The sequence below is a fragment of the Mytilus californianus genome, unplaced genomic scaffold, assembly GCF_021869535.1.
Source record: "Mytilus californianus isolate M0D057914Y unplaced genomic scaffold, xbMytCali1.0.p SCAF_74, whole genome shotgun sequence".
Classification (NCBI taxonomy): Eukaryota; Metazoa; Mollusca; class Bivalvia; order Mytilida; family Mytilidae; genus Mytilus; species Mytilus californianus.
Window position 1 is genome coordinate 82,245 of NW_026262728.1, and position 17,150 is coordinate 99,394.

General features: G+C 33.1%; 1 protein-coding gene and 1 long non-coding RNA gene across 2 annotated transcripts in view; both read left to right on the forward strand.

The window, feature by feature from the left end:
- The window catches only part of LOC127710367 (uncharacterized), a 35,265-nt gene extending 24,574 nt beyond the window's left edge, over nt 1-10,691 (forward strand). The window contains exons 2-4 of the mRNA XM_052216155.1: nt 413-577; nt 10,131-10,386; nt 10,668-10,691. Coding sequence (XP_052072115.1) covers nt 413-577; nt 10,131-10,386; nt 10,668-10,691 — 445 coding nt within the window. The remainder of the gene's footprint in view (nt 1-412; nt 578-10,130; nt 10,387-10,667) is intronic.
- Nucleotides 10,692-15,360: 4,669 nt separating this feature from the next.
- On the forward strand, nt 15,361-16,797 carry LOC127710366 (uncharacterized). The gene is made up of 2 exons (XR_007986157.1): nt 15,361-15,595; nt 16,165-16,797. It is a non-coding gene; the product is annotated as an uncharacterized LOC127710366 (long non-coding RNA).
- Nucleotides 16,798-17,150: the final 353 nt, after the last annotated feature.

A 17,150-nucleotide genomic window follows, 5' to 3' on the forward strand; every position in this document is an offset into this window, starting at 1 on the left:
TGTTTGCAACAGAGAATTTGCAATTGGAGGTAAATTATTGAATTCCTCATGTTCCACACCTTTCATTTCCATTAAAAACCGTATCATTGACTTATTTCTTAAAAGAATATAAACAAATTTCAAAAGTATTCTTTAAATTTACAGTGCCGGAATCAGCCATTTTTTTATATCACTGCTGCAAGATAGATACAAAAAAATACAGGAAAGATAAAGAATAATTATTAATTATACAGTATTGTCCTTTATATCTCTGTAATATTGGCCAATGGACGTGCAAAGTTCAACCAAAATTTCATTGTTAGGCAATTTATGTATATATATATATACATGTATCATGTATATAAATAAATACTTTTCCACAGTTATAGTTATATAAACAAAATGTTAGAAGCATTCTTTTCACTTTTTTCAGGTCAAACATATCTCCTTCTGAAATTTCTTCAGCTCAATGGCCCTTCAGATATTGTGATATTGAAGAAGTTAATAGCTGTGAGGAAGTTTTTGGAATTGAGTTATGGGATCAAATACAGGCAAAAAAAAATAGATTTGAGTGTACAAGCTCATGGAATGGGAAACAGTGAGTATTTGTAAATAATACAAAGTTCTATTATGTTTTACCTAAGTCATGTAAGTCATGTTAGTCAATGCAAAACTATTATGTACATGTAGTTAATCTTTTACAATAAATTTCTTAGATTTGCAAGCAATCACAAAACACACAAGTTCATCATGCAATGTCATGATCATATAAATGTACTTATTGCAATGTAATCATAGTAATCCTTGGTAGCAACTTTTATAAATTTTAAAATGGTGAATATTTAAAATTGAAAGAATACCAACACTTCCCAAATTTGATTCTTGGTCACCAAATTGATTTCAGAGATAAAAAGACAAGGACTTTTTGCATCTACAAATCATAAGTCCATCTTTAAAAAATACAGCACAAACAGAGACTTGTCATCAGACATTTCATTTCACTGTGACCACAATGCTCCTAAATATTTTGGGTTTAACACCACAACATTCCTGAATGTATTCATGGTATTGGGTTTTATTGAATGGAGACATATTATCATTTGTGTCACAAACCAAGACAGTCATTCACTGTTTTCTTAAAAAAAAATCATTTAAATAAATATATATATATAACAGCTGTTTTATTTGATATACCTAAATGTCCAAATGAGCTATTGCCATCACTTTACTTCTGTTGTTGTAAACTTTTTCAAAGATCTTATACTCTGAAACTACTCAACCAATTTCAATCAAACTTGGGCATGTTGGGGTGAAGGATCCTTATGGTATCTAGTATAAAGTTTGTGTTTTTTATTATGCCCCCGCCGTAGTGGTGGGGGCATTAAGTTTTACCCTTGTCCGTCTGTACGTATGTCAGTCCGTACGTCCAAAAATTGGTTTCCGTTCTCTAACTTGAGTTTGTCTCAACCAAATGTTATGAAACTTATACACAATGCTTATTACCACAAAACACAGATCAAGTTAGTATATTGGTGGCGTCACTTTAACCGTTCTAGAGTTATGCCCCTTTATACATTTGTAAATGGAAAAATTGCAAAATTTTTAGTTTCTGTTCTCTAACCTAAGTTTGCCTCAACCAAATGTTATGAAACTTATACACAATGCTTATTACCACAAAACACAGATCAAGTTTGAATTTTGGTGGCATCACTTTAATCGTTCTGGAGTTATGCCCCTTTATGAATGGAAAAATTGCAAAATTTTAGTTTCCGTTCTCTAACTTAAGTTTGCCTCAACCAAATGTTATGAAACTTATAAATAATGCTTATTACCACAAAACACAGATCAAGTTTGAATTTTGGTGGCATCACTTTAACCGTTCTAGAGTTATGCCCCTTTATAAATGGAATAATTGCAAAATTTTTATTTTCTTCTAAATATCAGGTAATTTTTATACGACCGCAAAAAATTTTTGCGGTCGTATATTGGAATGACGTTGGTGTCATCGTCGTCGTCGTCCGAAGACACATTGGTTTTTGCACTCTAACTTTAGTTAAAGTCAATGGATCTCTTTGAAATTTTACCATAAGGTTCAATACCACAAAAGGAAGGTGAGGATTGATTTTGGGGGTTATGGTACCAACAGTTAAGGAATTAGGGGCCAAAAATAAGCATTTTTGTAACTTCCAGACATAACTTGTGTGTTAGTGTATGGATCTCTCTGACATTGTACCACAAGGTTCCATATCACATGGGAATGCTGGGATTGATTTTGGGGGTAATTGCCTCAAAATTTTAGAAATTTGGGGCAAAAAAGGGGCAAAAAACAAGCATTTTTCTAGTTTCATGACAATAACTTGTGTGTAAGTGTATGGATCTTTCTGAAATTGTACTACAAGGTTCCATATCATAAAAGGAAAGCTGGAATTGAGTTTGGGGGTAATTGCCCAAAACGTTTAGGAAAAAGGGGCCAAAAAGGGTAAAAAATAAGCATTTTTCTAGTTTCCAGACAATAACTTGTGTTCAAGTGTATGGATCTCTCTGAAATTGTACTGCAAGGTACCATACAACTAAGGGAAGGCTGGGATTGATTTTGGGGGTAATTGCCTCAAAATTATAGGAATTATATGGGCCAAAAAGGGGCAAAAAATAGGCATTTTTCTAGTTTCAGAACAATAACTTGTGTGTAAGTGTATAGATCTTTATGAGATTGTACTACAAGGTTCCATATCACAAAGGGAAAGCTGGGTTTGAATTTGGGGGTAATTGCCTTATACGTTTAGAAATTTGGGGCCAAAAAGGGGCCAAAAAACAAGCATTTTTCTAGTTTCCAGACAATAACTTGTGTTCAAGTGTATAGATCTCTCTGAAATTGTACTGCAAGGTACCATACTACAAAGGGAAGGCTGTTATTGAGTTTTGGGGTGATGAATCATAAGGGGGTTCCAAAAATTTGGGGGGGGGGGGGATTTTTTTTTTCCTTATTTTCCTTTTTTTTTCTTTAAAATTTTCCATTTTAAATTGGTTATTTCTGATTTATATATAAAAGCAAATAATAATGATATGGTTTGAATAGGTAAATTAAATTTTTTTAAGTTCTTAGACCACATTCATTCTGTGTCAGAAACCTATGCTGTGTCAAATATTTAATCACAATCCAAATTCAGAGCTGTATCCAGGCCATAATCGTGCCGGCGAAATGACGATTTAAGTCGCCAAAGAATTTTGAAAATCGCTAAATCTCGCCGGCCGACTGACTACATAGCAAAGTCAAATCGCTATCAAAATCGGTAAAAGGGAGACAACTTGTGATTGACAAGTCTCACAGGTAAAAAAAATGGCGGCGGACAAGGAAAATCGAGATTTTCGAAACGACCCAGGACTAATACTGTAAACGATCAAATTAAATAAATACAACGGCGACTTTGAACATCCTCGGATATAACTTTCAAAACTGTTCAAACGGAAAACTGACTGCCTATTTAAGTTATCGTTTTACGATGATTTTCATCTGAGGATGTTGCGTAATCACTCAGCTGATTTGTTTTATTTTTATTACCTTCACGAGTCGATAAATTTTACTATTCGGTAGGTAAAGGGTGGGAATTAACGGTAGATTTATTATATTCATTGAATAAAAATTGAAATATAAAAGGTAGAAAGACAGCTGATGGATAATGTGATTGCAAACGTACGACACTCGACCAGATTGTGATCAGCAGTGGATTTTTTCTCATGACCACTTCATTGATATGGATGATATTTTTAAAATATGATAGAAATTAGCTCTTTATCGGATAATTAACTTGAGATTGAAAGATATTTTCATTTATAGACTTACAATATTTAACGATAATCTCAATTTACTACAACTAACATAAATGTCCTGGACATTCAATAATGTTTTACAAAACAATGACAAGTGGTGATATAAATTAAATTCCCAGTCATGTGAAATTCATCATATTTTTCTGGAGTTTTAAAAATAAATTGAGGCAGATGCACATGAATTTAATGCATCATAATCTTGATAATATTACTAGGCTACTCCCTCATGTCCCAATCAACAAATTTTATTAAGAACACATTATGGTATCAATAAATAAATAACAACTATATATTGTCTAAACCTTTTTATTAAGAACTTTCTATATATACATTGTGTACAATAACATATGAAAAAACTGCAAGTACATCTTTTATTGAATATAAAACAATTTCCTTAGTGATAAGCTTGAAAACACGATGCAACCGAAAGGGTAATGGAATCTCACTTCTACAAGAAGTTGACCACTTCTCCCTTCTCTCTCATGGAAGGAGAAGTCACTTCTCCCTCTTCAAAATCCTAGATTAGGCCCTGTGTATCAAGCTTGAATGTTGTGTCCATACTTGCCCCAACTGTTCAGGGTTCGACCTCTGCGGTCGTATCAAGCTGCGCCCAGCGGAGCATTTTATTAGTTTCTGTTCTCTACTTAAGTAAGCCTCAACCAAATGTTATGAGACTTATGCACAATGCTTATTACCACAAAATTTAGATCAAGTTCAAATTTTGGTAGCGTCACTTTTACCGTTCTTCAGTTATGTCCCTTTATAACTATATGATATGCAAGTGGGGGCATCATCTGTGTCCACATGTGGACACTATCCACATTTATTCCAGTCTGCGGTGGCCATGGATAAAAATAGAAGAAAGGGATCAAATGCAGTTTTTGGCTTATATGTATCTCAAAAATTAAAGCAGATAGAGCAAAATTGACAAGGGTTAAATGATCCGCAGATGAAGCAGTATTTGCTAGAAAATTGTTAGCAAAGAAAGACCTACAAATAAGTAATTGTGACCGAAATTGTCATCAAAACCCTTATTCAAAACCCTTATTCATGTAGGAGTTATTATTGTTGAAAGACAGTTTTTTTTTCTTCATTTTTTGTCCAGGCTGCAACATTTATGTCGTGAAAGTGAGATATAGCAATCCTAGATGCCGTCGGCAGCAGCAGCATCAACATTAAGGTACAGACTTTAGGGAGGTTTTTCTTTGGGCAATTCTGGCACTCTGAGGTGTGTTATACGACAAGAAAAATCTTAAGATATGCATTATCTGCCTTATATACCATCAACAAATAAGATTTGCAGGATTTGCATCCTATTTTAACGACCACACTAAAATGGGATATTCTTTTCTGATGCGTTCAGGTTTAAATACGCCCTACATGCATATCTCATTTATAATGTGAAATAAAACTCACTAACAAGTAATTAGTCTAGATATATAAACTTTAGAAATCATTATTCAGTTACAATAAAAATACACAATTTTTTTATGAATTCTTACAGTGTGTGAAAAATACAAGTCACTTTGTAAGTAATTTATTGTATCAACTTAGTTTATGAAAGGGGATGCTATGTTTTTACAGTTATTTTTTCATGACATTTCTATCGCAGAAAAGCAGATTATTTTTCTAACATTTTTTAGCGATCTATTCAGAATAATTTTTTTTTTCTCTTTTGTCTGGCAATACAATTTTTTTTAAACTGAGAATCAGGATAAAATATTATACTCCGTCACCCTTTTATAAATTATGTGACTGTTATTATATAAATAAAAAGTTAAGAACTGGCACGAAGAGAGCATGAAATGGTGATGCATGTACCAATACAGTGTGAATCAAAAAGATTTTCAAAATCCTACTCACGTATGTGTTAAATCTTACTTGTTTTAAAAGTGGCATGAACAGTTTTGCATTATCAAATTCATCTCACATAATGTCCCTTTATCAGGTTTATTGAATTAACAAAACTTCACATTATTTGATTATTATTTGATTAGATAGTTAAAATGTGTTAAAAGGAAATGTTTCTGTCTGAAACGATGGAGAATTAAAAAGTAAAACCCTATTGGCAACAACACATGATAACTATATATCAAACGAATTAAATGTTTAAGTAAATTATAGTTTGCATTTTAATCAAGGAAAATAATAACTTTACACAGGTAATTTTTGTCGAGCCTGCGACTTTTGTCGCAAAAGAGAGACATAGCGATCCTACATTCCGTCAGCGTCGTCGGCGGCGTCCACAAATATTCACCCTGTGGTTAAAGTTTTTGAAATTTTAATAACTTTCTTAAACTATCCTGCATTGCAACCAAACTTGGACAGAAGCTTGTTTATGATCATAAGATAGTATCCAGAAGAAAATTTTGTAAAAAAAAAAATCCTGTTTTTCTGTATTTTACTCATAAATGGACTTAGTTTTTCTGCCAGTTAACATTACATTCACTCTGTGGTTAAAGTTTTTGAAATTTTAATAACTTTCTTAAACTATCCTAGATTTGTACCAAACTTGGACAGAAGATTGTTTATAATCATAAGATAGTATCCAGAAGAAAATTTTGTAAAAAAAAATCCTGTTTATCTGTATTTTACTCATATATGGACTTAGTTTTTCTGCCAGTTAACATAACATTCACTCTGTGGTTGAAGTTTTTCAAATTTGAATAACTTTCTTAAACTATCCTGGATTTGTACCACACTTGGACAGAAGCTTGTTTGTGATCATAAGATAGTATTCAAAAGTAAATTTTGTTAAAAAAAAAATCCTGTTTATCCGTATTTCACTTATAAATGGACTTAGTTTTTCTGCCAGTTAACATTACATTCACTCTGTGGTTAAAGCTTTCAAAATTTTAATAACTTTCTTAAACTATCCTGGATTTGTACCACACTTGGACAGAAGCTTCTTTATGATCAAAAGCTAGTATCTAGAAGGAAACTTTGTAAAAATTTATTTCCTGTTTTTCTGTATATTACTTATAGATGGACTTAGTTTTATTCCAGCTAACATTACGTACAATCTGCAGTTAAGTTTTTAAAACATTTATTAGATTCATAAACCTTCGTGGATTTTGACCAAACTTGAACAGAACTTCTTACAATCAAAAGATAGTATCTAGTGGAAAAATTTTTAATAATTTTTTTCCCATTTTTGTCTCGCCTGCGACGAAAGTCGCAGAAATTGAGACATAGGTATTACTATCCGGCAACGGCGACGGCGGCGTAAACTATTTGTATAAAGCTTTATATTTCAGAAGGTAGAAGACCTGGATGCTTCATACTTTGTATGCAGATACCTTATGTTACGAACTTTCCATCTGTCATATGTCCAATGTCCTTGACCTTATTTTCATGGTTCAGCGACTGCTTGAAAAAAAAGTTTAGTTTTTTTGTTATGTAAATTTCTCACTTATTATGAGTAATAGGATAACTATATTTGGTATATGGGTTCCTTGCAACGTCTACATGTCCATCAGACAAGGTTCACCTGACCTCAGCCTCATTTCATGGATCAGTGATCAAGGTTAAAGTTACATGATTAGGTCCGTCTCTCAGATACTACAAGCAGTAGGTCAGCTATATGTGGTGTATGGAATGATTATAAGGGATACATGTCAGTCTGGCAGGTTTCATCTGACCTTGACCTCATTTTCACGGTTCATTGGTCAATGTTAAGTTTTTGTGTTTTGGTCTGTTTTTCTAATACTCTAAGCCATTGGTCAACTATATTTGGTGTATGGAATGATTGTAAGGTGTACATGTCTGTCTGGCAGGTGTCATTTGTCCTTGACCTATTTTCATGGTTCATTGGTCAATGTTAAGTTTTTGTGTTTTGGTCTGTTTTTCTAATACTATAAGCAATAGGTCAACTATATTTGGTGTATGGAATGATTGTAAGGTGTACATGTCTGATTGGCAGGTGTCATTTGTCCTTGACCTCATTTTCATGGTTCATTGGTCAATGTTAAGTTTTTGTGTTTTGGTCTGTTTTTCTAATACTATAAGCAATAGGTCAACTATATTTGGTGTATGGAATGATTGTAAGGTGTACATGTCTGTCTGGCAGGTGTCATTTGTCCTTGACCTCATTTTCATGGTTCATTGGTCAATGTTAAGTTGCTCTTGTTTGGTCCTCTTCTCAGATACTATAAGTTATAGGTCAACTATATGTGGTGTATGGAATGATTGTAAGGTGTGCACGTCTGTCTGACAGGTTTCATCTGACCTTGAGCTTATTTTCATGGTTCATTGGTCAATGTTAAGTTTCTGTTGTTTGGTCTTCTTCTCAGATGCTATAAGTAATAGGTCAACTATATTTGGTGTATGGAATGTATTTTATTATTTAACTGCTGATTACTTACATTGAAATAGATTATTTTATAAAAATCTTTAAATAACATTAATAATGATAATAAATAATAAAAACTTTTAAGGGATCATTACTAAACCGTGATTAACAAAAACATTGGAAGGTATGAAAATGTTAAAATAAGGTCACTCATGCATGAATGTTTAACATACATGTAGAATACAGTTCACTCCAGTCCCTTCATAAAGATTAATTGGCTGAAAATGTACAGATTGAAGAACTTTTGAAATTTTGTTTGCACAACAGAATCACATTTACTAATTTTTGTCGAGCCTGCGACTTTTGTCGCAGAAAGCTCGACATAGGGATAGTGATCCGGCGGCAGAGGCGTTAGCTTTCTTCTTAAAAGCTTTATATTTTAGAAGGTGGAAGACCTGGATGCTTCATACTTTGTATATGGATGCCTCATATTACGAAGTTTCCGTCAGTCACATGTCCAATGTCCTTGACCTCATTTTCATGGTTCAGTGACTACTTGAAAAAAAAGTTAAGATTTTTTGTAATGTTAAATTCTCTCTTATTATAAGTAATAGGATAACTATATTTGGTATGTGCGTACCTTGCAAGGTCCTCATGCCTGTCAGACAGTTTTCACTTGACCTCGACCTCATTTCATGGATCAGTGAACAAGCTTAAGTTTTGGTGGTCAAGTCCATATCTCAGATACTATAAGCAATAGGTCAAGTATATTCGGTGTATGGAAGGACTGTAAGGTGTACATGTCCAACTGGCAGGTGTCATCTGACCTTGACCTCATTTTCATGGTTCAGTGGTTATAGTTAAGTTTTTGTGTTTTGGTCTGTTTTTCTTATACTGTATGCAATAGGTCTACTATATTTGGTGAATGGAATGATTGTAAGGTGTACATGTCTAGCTGGCAGGTGTCATCTGACCTTGACCTCATTTTCATGATTCAGTGGTTATAGTTAAGTTTTTGTGTTTTGGTCCGTTTTTCTTATACTTTATGCAATAGGTCTACTATATTTGGTGTATGGAATGATTGTAAGGTGTACATGTCCAACTGGCAGGTGTCATCTGACTTTGACCTCATTTTCATGGTTCAGTGGTCAAAGTTATGTTTTTGAGTTTTGGTCTTTTTTCTTATACTTTATGCAATTAGTCAACTATATTTGGTGTATGGAAATATTCTATGATGTACATGTCAGTCTCACAGGTTTTATTTGACCTTGACCTCATTTTCACGGTTCATTGCTCAGTGTTAAGTTTATGTGTTTCAGTCTGTTTTTCTTAAACTATAAGCAATAGGTCAGCTATATTTGTTGTATGGAAGGATTGTAAGCTGTTCATGTCTGCCTGGCATGGTTCAGCTGACCTTGACCTGATTTTCACGATTCATTGGTCAATGTTTAGTTTTCTTGGTTAAGTCTGTTTCTTAGAAAATATAAGCAATAGGTCAACTATATTTAGTGTATTGAATGATTGAAAGGTGTACATGTATTTCTCGTTTGGTTTATATGACCTTGACTTCATTTTCTTGGATCATGTTAAGTTTATGTAATAGTTGTAGTAAAGCTTTCATTTAGGACTATCAACATAATACCAATGGTTAGTAAAGAAGGCGAGACATTTCAGCGTGTGCACTCTTGTTGTTGATCCTGCGACTAACAGCAAAAGTAGGCGAGACACTGGGTTCCGCGGAACCCTTACGAATTATTTATGCCTTGACGCAAATTTCATTGAAACTTGGTATTGCCTGGGTTGATTCTTCAAAAGAAAGACCTGTGGTTCTAACAGAAAATAACTCCATATAGGTATATAAAGGTTAAGAATTGAGAAAATGTTTAAACTTTTCAAAAAGTAATTTGTGGTAACACAATTTATGTCTTAATGATTCACTATTTATACATATTCATGCATGTTTTTTAAAAACACATGTAACAATTCAAATGTACCAATGTGTACACTTGTACTTTATCTTTTAATTATTTAGGATGATAAAAAGCAGACAGATGATATCCAGGAGTGAATTAAGCTGTGGAAATCCTCATGATCAAGCTAGAAACCTTTTCAGTCTACTTCTTTTGAAACATTTTGAGGACAGTTTTCTTTCACAACAAGAAATAAGATTGCAGCCATTTGAAATATATGTAGCTCCTGGTCGTTATGTAGAATATAAACCACAGGTTGATATATGTTTATTGGATCCGAATAAGGACGGAACAATCTGCTTAAACATAATTGAAATAGTAAGTATACTATTTTACAACTCTACACTTTATCATTTTTATAAGATTGGAACTATTGTTCTAATTCTTTCATAAGGCACAGACCTTTAAAACAGGAAGTAGCCAGGTTAGCTATCTATTCTATAAATACTGAAATATAGTTACCAAAAATCTTCATGTATGTGGACATATATACACATATGAACTGGAAAAAAATGGGTTATATCTTCAGAGCAGTTCATCCAACTACGTATTATCTTTTGTTTTGTCAATTTGCTGACTAGTTTTGTCAATTTTATTAGGTTGGAGTACTGATACAGTACTAGTATGATTGCCAACTGTTATGATCAACAAATAATCAGAGTCAAGGTAGAGTCTTAATTGGAATGTCAAATCCACTTAGATGCTAATAATATTGACCAAATTACTAATTAAGTTCATCCTCCCATATTTAAATAGACTCTTCATTAATGAAATATGTATGATATATATAGAAATAAGATGGCTTGGGCTCCTGACGATGGACATGGCCATGGTCAGTTAGTTAATTCTAATTGGTCTAAATAGATGTTCGAAACACCTTGTGATCTATGGAGTTGGGGTGCTGGGATAGGATGTGACAACGATTTATTGAAATATGTGTCAGAAACCTATGCTGTGTCAAATTTTTAATCACAATCCAAATTCAGAGCTGTATCAAGCTTGAATGTTGTGTCCATACTTGCCCCAACTGTTCAGGGTTCGACCTCTGCGGTTGTATCAAGCTGCGCCCAGCAGAGCATTTAATTGAAAACTTGTAAACGGTCAAGATCCCCACCCCTAAACCATATATATATATTCTTGTATGGGACAAAAAAACAAATCATATGAAATAAAGGGCGAGTCTCCTGGGGATCCCCCCCCACTTTTGAGAACTTGTAAACGGTCTAGATCTCCACCCTTAACCATATATATTCCTGTTCGTAATTTCAAGAAGATTTGAATGACATACAGGGTCAGTCCATAGGCGTCACTTATGCATATCACAAACCAATTTGTACAGGACTTTGCCCAATGTCAGGCGACCATGGGAATGACGAATTATTAGAGCATTATTTGGGAGATTTCGTAACAGCATCCTGTTACAATTATTTCTTGTTACTGATTTTTATAGATTATGAAAAGATATTGTATTAATGATAAATTAAATTTTGGATTTTTTTCTTCTTTTCCTTGGTAAATTGTTTGAAGAATTTTGTGGCAAGTTTGTTTGTTATTCTGTAAAAATTAATTTTCTGAATGCTATATATTTTTTTTTATGAAGTGAACTCCTTTTAAAACTCAGCCTTTATTGTCTATTAATAAACATATATTTAGATTTCTGATTTTGGGCCCAGTTTTCAAGTTGGTCCAAATTGGGGACCAAAATTAAACTGTGTTTGATTTCAACATAAATTGAATATATATAGGGTTCTTTGAAATGCTTAATCTAAACCTGTATTTCTTTTCATTATTAATAAGATAATACCACATTGAGGTCCAAACGGTCCTAAATTAAACTTTTGTTTAATTTCATCAAAAATTGAATTCTTTGGTTCTTTGATATGCTGATTCTAACAATGTTTGAGTGTTAAATCATATCTAATTTTAGAGAACTTAGTCATCACATGTTGTTGTTATTATATTATTGATTATAATTATCAAAAATTGAATTCTTTGGTTCTTTGATATGCTGATTCTAACAATGTTTGAGTGTTAAATCATATCTAATTTTAGAGAACTTAGTCATCACATGTTGTTGTTATTATATTATTGATTATAATTATCAAAAATTGAATTCTTTGGTTCTTTGATATGCTGATTCTAACAATGTTTGAGTGTTAAATCATATCTAATTTTAGAGAACTTAGTCATCACATGTTGTTGTTATTATATTATTGATCATAATTTGAAAAATTGCATCATATCTTATTTTAGAGAACTATTTATCCAGTTTGAGTTATTTCCCTTTGCACAGAAAATATTATGGATAAAATTAACCTGTGTTTCATGTCAACATAAATTAAATATATATAGGGTTCTTTCAAATGCTGAATCTAAACCTGTATTTAAATATTAGATTTTTGGGCCCAGTTTTCAAGTTGGTCCAAATCAGGGTCCAAAATTAAACTTTGTTTGATTCAACAAAAATAGAATTTATAGGGTTCTTTGAAATGCTGAATCTAACCATGTATTGAGAGATTTTAGATTGTGGGCTCCTTAATCAAATTGGTCCACATTGAGGTCCAAAGGGTCCTAAATTAAACTTTTGTCTGATTTCATCAAAAATTGAATTCTTGGGGTTCTTTGATATGGGGCAATATGCGCAATTGTTTCTACATAGGCGGTAATGGTAAAATTTTCTTCTGTAGCTCAGTCCATATCGTAAACTTGGATATGTATGATGGCTCGTTTGAAGCTGAGACATTTTCACATAAGTGGTTAAATTTTCGGGGTACGAAGTGTGATTCATTTTTCCCTAAATTAGCATACCCCGAAAATCCTTTCGTGATGCGGCTCTTCATGGTAAAAAATCCCTTTTTTCACAGAATAATTTCTTTGAAAATTTAATACTTTGAATACATTTAATAACTGCATAGTTTTTTACACATTTATTCTATGGTCCTCTACTTTCCAGATCAACACAAATGGTTAAGCTCAGTCACTTGTTAAAAATTGAAACATGTCCAATATCACTACAGAGATTTTTTGTTTACACACAACTTTTGTGTTCCTCAATTGGAGGCGCATTAGGGATATTGACCCATATGCTGATTCTAATATGTACTTAGATTTTGGATATTGGACCATAATAGGTATTTAAATGTCCAATTTCAAATATTTCAGTTCTTTGACCACATTCATTTTGTGTCACAAACCTATGCTGTGTCAAATATTCAATCACAATCCAAATTCAGACCTGTTTTAAGCTTAAATGTAGTGTCCATACTTGCTCAACAGTTCAGGGTCCGACCTCTGCAGGAAAATCCGGTTTGCTGTCACTCTGACAGCCTCTTGTCTTTTTTTTTCTTAATATTATACCAGAAAATCAGACGAGGCAATTGCCTCGTCTGCCTCATCGGTAGTTACAGCCCTGCTCTGAAATTGTACCACAAGGTTCCAAATCACAAAGGGAAGGCTGGGATTGAGTTTGGGGGTAATTGCCCCAAATGTTCAGGAATTAGGGGCAAAAAAGGGGCCAAAAACAAGCATTTTTCTAGTTTCCAGACAATTACTTGTGTTTAAGTGTATGGATCTCTCTGAAATTGTACTACAAGGTTCCATAGCACAAAGGGAAGGCTGGGACTGTGTTTTGGGGTAATTGCCCCAAACGTTTAGAAAGTAGGGGCAAAAAAGGGGCCAAAAACAAGCATTTTTCTAGTTTCCAAACAATAACTTGTGTTAAAGTCCATGGAACTCTCTGAAATGTACTTTTTTCCTGAAAAGAAAATAATCTTCATAATTTCCAAAAAAATTTGGGGGGGGGGGGGGGGGGGCGGGGATTTTTTTTCAATTTTTTTTGGGGGTTCATACTTTTTTTCTTCAAGATTTTTCAACAAAAAAATTAGGGGGGGGGACACATTTTTGGGGGGGATTTTTTTTCCCCAAAATTTTCCATTTTTACATTGATTATTTCTGATTTATATATAAAAGCAACAAATACTGATATGGCAGGAGATACACACCAAACAGGGTGTGTAAATTATTACATGTATATATAACAGATTAACTAAGTATTGTGCAACAGCACAGTATTGCGCAATAGCAAGAAATCTTCAATTGAAAATAAATACAAATCTTTTAACCAATTTCAATTTTTAAATTTGTCTACATCGAGGTCCAAAGGGTCCAAAATTAAACTTTGTTTGATTTCATCAAAAACTGAATTATTGCGGCTCTATGATATGCTGAATCTTATTGTGCAATTAGATTTTTTATTTTGGGCCCTGTTTTCAAATTAGTCCATATTAAGGTTTGAAGGGTCCAAAATTAAACTTTGTTTGATTTCAACTAAAATTAAATTTTTGGTGTTTTATTATATGCTGAATCTAATAACCATGTTCATGTTGTTAGAGATTTTGAATATCAGACCATACTAGGTAAATTAAATGTCCCATTTCAAATTTTTAAGGTCTTTGACCACATTTATTTTGTGTCAGAAACCTATATTATGTCCAAAATTTGATCACAATCCAAATTCAGACAGTATCAAGCTTGAATATTGTGTCCAAACTTGCCCTAACTGTTCAGGGTTCGACCTCTGCGGTTGTATCAGGCTGCACTCAGCGAAGCATTTAATTTGCGTATTATCTTGAAAACTATAATAGATAAATAGAAAATTTAGATAGGAAAAATTATCAGCTGGATAAGATCTACAAATATGCCAACATGACTGAAATTGTCAGTTAACGCTTGATAGAGTTATTTTCTTTAATGATGATTTTTAAAGGCAGTGCTTTAATGCCTTTCTAGTTGCCGGGTTAATCCTTCCTTCCGCGTTATCCAACTTATCTACGTGGGGGGTCATTAGGCTCCAAGTAGATCCGGAAATGTTGAATTCTCTCCTCTTCTTATTGTGATATAAAATGTTTTTTGGTTTCATTTCATTTACATTGGGAAATAGAGAAACGATCATTGTGTTTTGTTAGTTTTAAAAACTTTTGATATATTTGTATTTTGCATTATAAGCAGTCAACCGATTGACAAACTAGAATTATTTGAAATCCGTGTGGAAAGAGCTCGGGTTAATTTCGAGTGTTATCTGCAATCTACATGTTTATAAATCATTTCAGTCGTTGATATAATAATTAAAGGTCGACTGAACATGAATTATATTATACAATTTAAAGCGCATTTCTGTTTATGCACGTGAACCCGTCTAACGTTATTGTTATTTCGCAGTTATATAAAGTAGCAAATTATCGTTCCTGAATAGGTGGCGCCGTGGTAGCCAATCCTGTTCCTCAATTTCCGGTTTCTGCACTGTGCAACTATTTCAGTAACATTTTTAATTAACGATGCCAAGTACTTGTTGTTGTGTACCTGGATGTCATTTAAGAGGAGGACATGCATTTCCAAATGACTTAAAAAGAAGGAAAAGTCGGATCAACGCCATGGCCCATAGGCAGATTGGACGAGAGTCCATCTCAATCAGCTGTTGTTTGCAAGGCACATTTTACTGAAAAAGACTACGTGCAGGAAACTATTCATGGTAAAACTCTGTTTTCTTTTTGAAATATATAGTTATATATGTAATCGCCATGCGAATAAACCAAAGTCTGTTTACAACCGCAATTATCGTTTTAAAATAAAAGGGGGTGGTTAATTCAAGACGTCATAATTTTTTGGATTATGATTCAATGTGATCTGTTTGAGATTTTTTGGTGATTGCTACAATTATAATGATTTCTTACAAGAGGTATATCATACTGAGAATTATTTTAGCAGTAATTATGCTAATGTAGTAATGACAGGAATGCATAACTATGCCTCATAGACTTTCTTGAAAAATATCAATGACAATGTTAACAGGAACAAAACAATGACATGCTCTCATCTATATTATAGTTATTTAGGTACAAACAATGTACGTTTGTTGCATAAGTCTCTCATTGTTTGTCCTTTGGATTTACATAACATACATTGAATCAGGCAAACATAGTTTTATCCAGATTGTAATGAATAAATCTAGTTAATATTTCGCCAGGTAATACAAAGTATACATTGCTAATGGAAGTTCATTTAATTATCAAAAAACTAATGTTTTATTACCTTTTTCAGGGCACAAACCCGCCATACAGAGACTTAAGTCTACTGCCATTCCCAGCCTATTTTCCTGGACCAAGCAAGAGACTGAATCGTCTGCAAAAAGAAAAATCAGGGCAGTTTCCTGTGAAAACAAAAGAACTTAACTTGATGAATATTGTAGTAGAAATCTAGAGGAAAGTTTTGACTGTAAAGTTGGTTTTCCTGAAGAAGTCATTCATACTGTAGAAAGGATTTATGACTGTCCACCACCAACTGCCGAGCTAATGTTGAGCTTCACAGATGGAATTACGCAAACACCATCAATGCCTATGTTTTCAGCAGAGAATTTTGAAATGAAGACACGTGACACAGCCATGCATTTTTATACCGGTTTAGAGTTGTATACTAAATTTTTATTTGTTTTGACCACACTTGGTCCAGCAGCACATTGTTTGAGATACATATATTTTCAAATTGATAGACATAATAAACATGTGCACATAGAGCGAATTATTGGACTTGGCAAAACATACAAAATTCTAATAAATCCTATGAATGGAACTGAAACAAAACTTTCATCTGAAATAACATTTAGTTGTTTTATGTTGTGTAATTTTAGAACTTGTATTGTGCCAAAGGATGCATAAATAAAAGTGACGCAATGAATTTTGTTCTGATATATATATATTTATAATTACATGCACATGTAAATTGTAATGCATATAAAAATAAGGAGATGTGGTATGATATTCAGTGAGTTTATCGAACTAAAGTGCATATAAATGGGTTTAAGCAGTTACAGGTGTTACTGTCACCGTACAATCTCCAACAATGAGAAAAACTTGTAATGTGTAAAAAATTTCAGAGATCTTACCACTAAGTTTTGTTGTCTCACTTTGACTTTGGTGAATTGTTTATATCTGTTGATGTAAATATAAAAAAGAAGATGTGGTATGATTGCCAATGAGACAACTCTCCACAAGAGACCAAATTACACAGAAATTAACAGCTATAGGTCA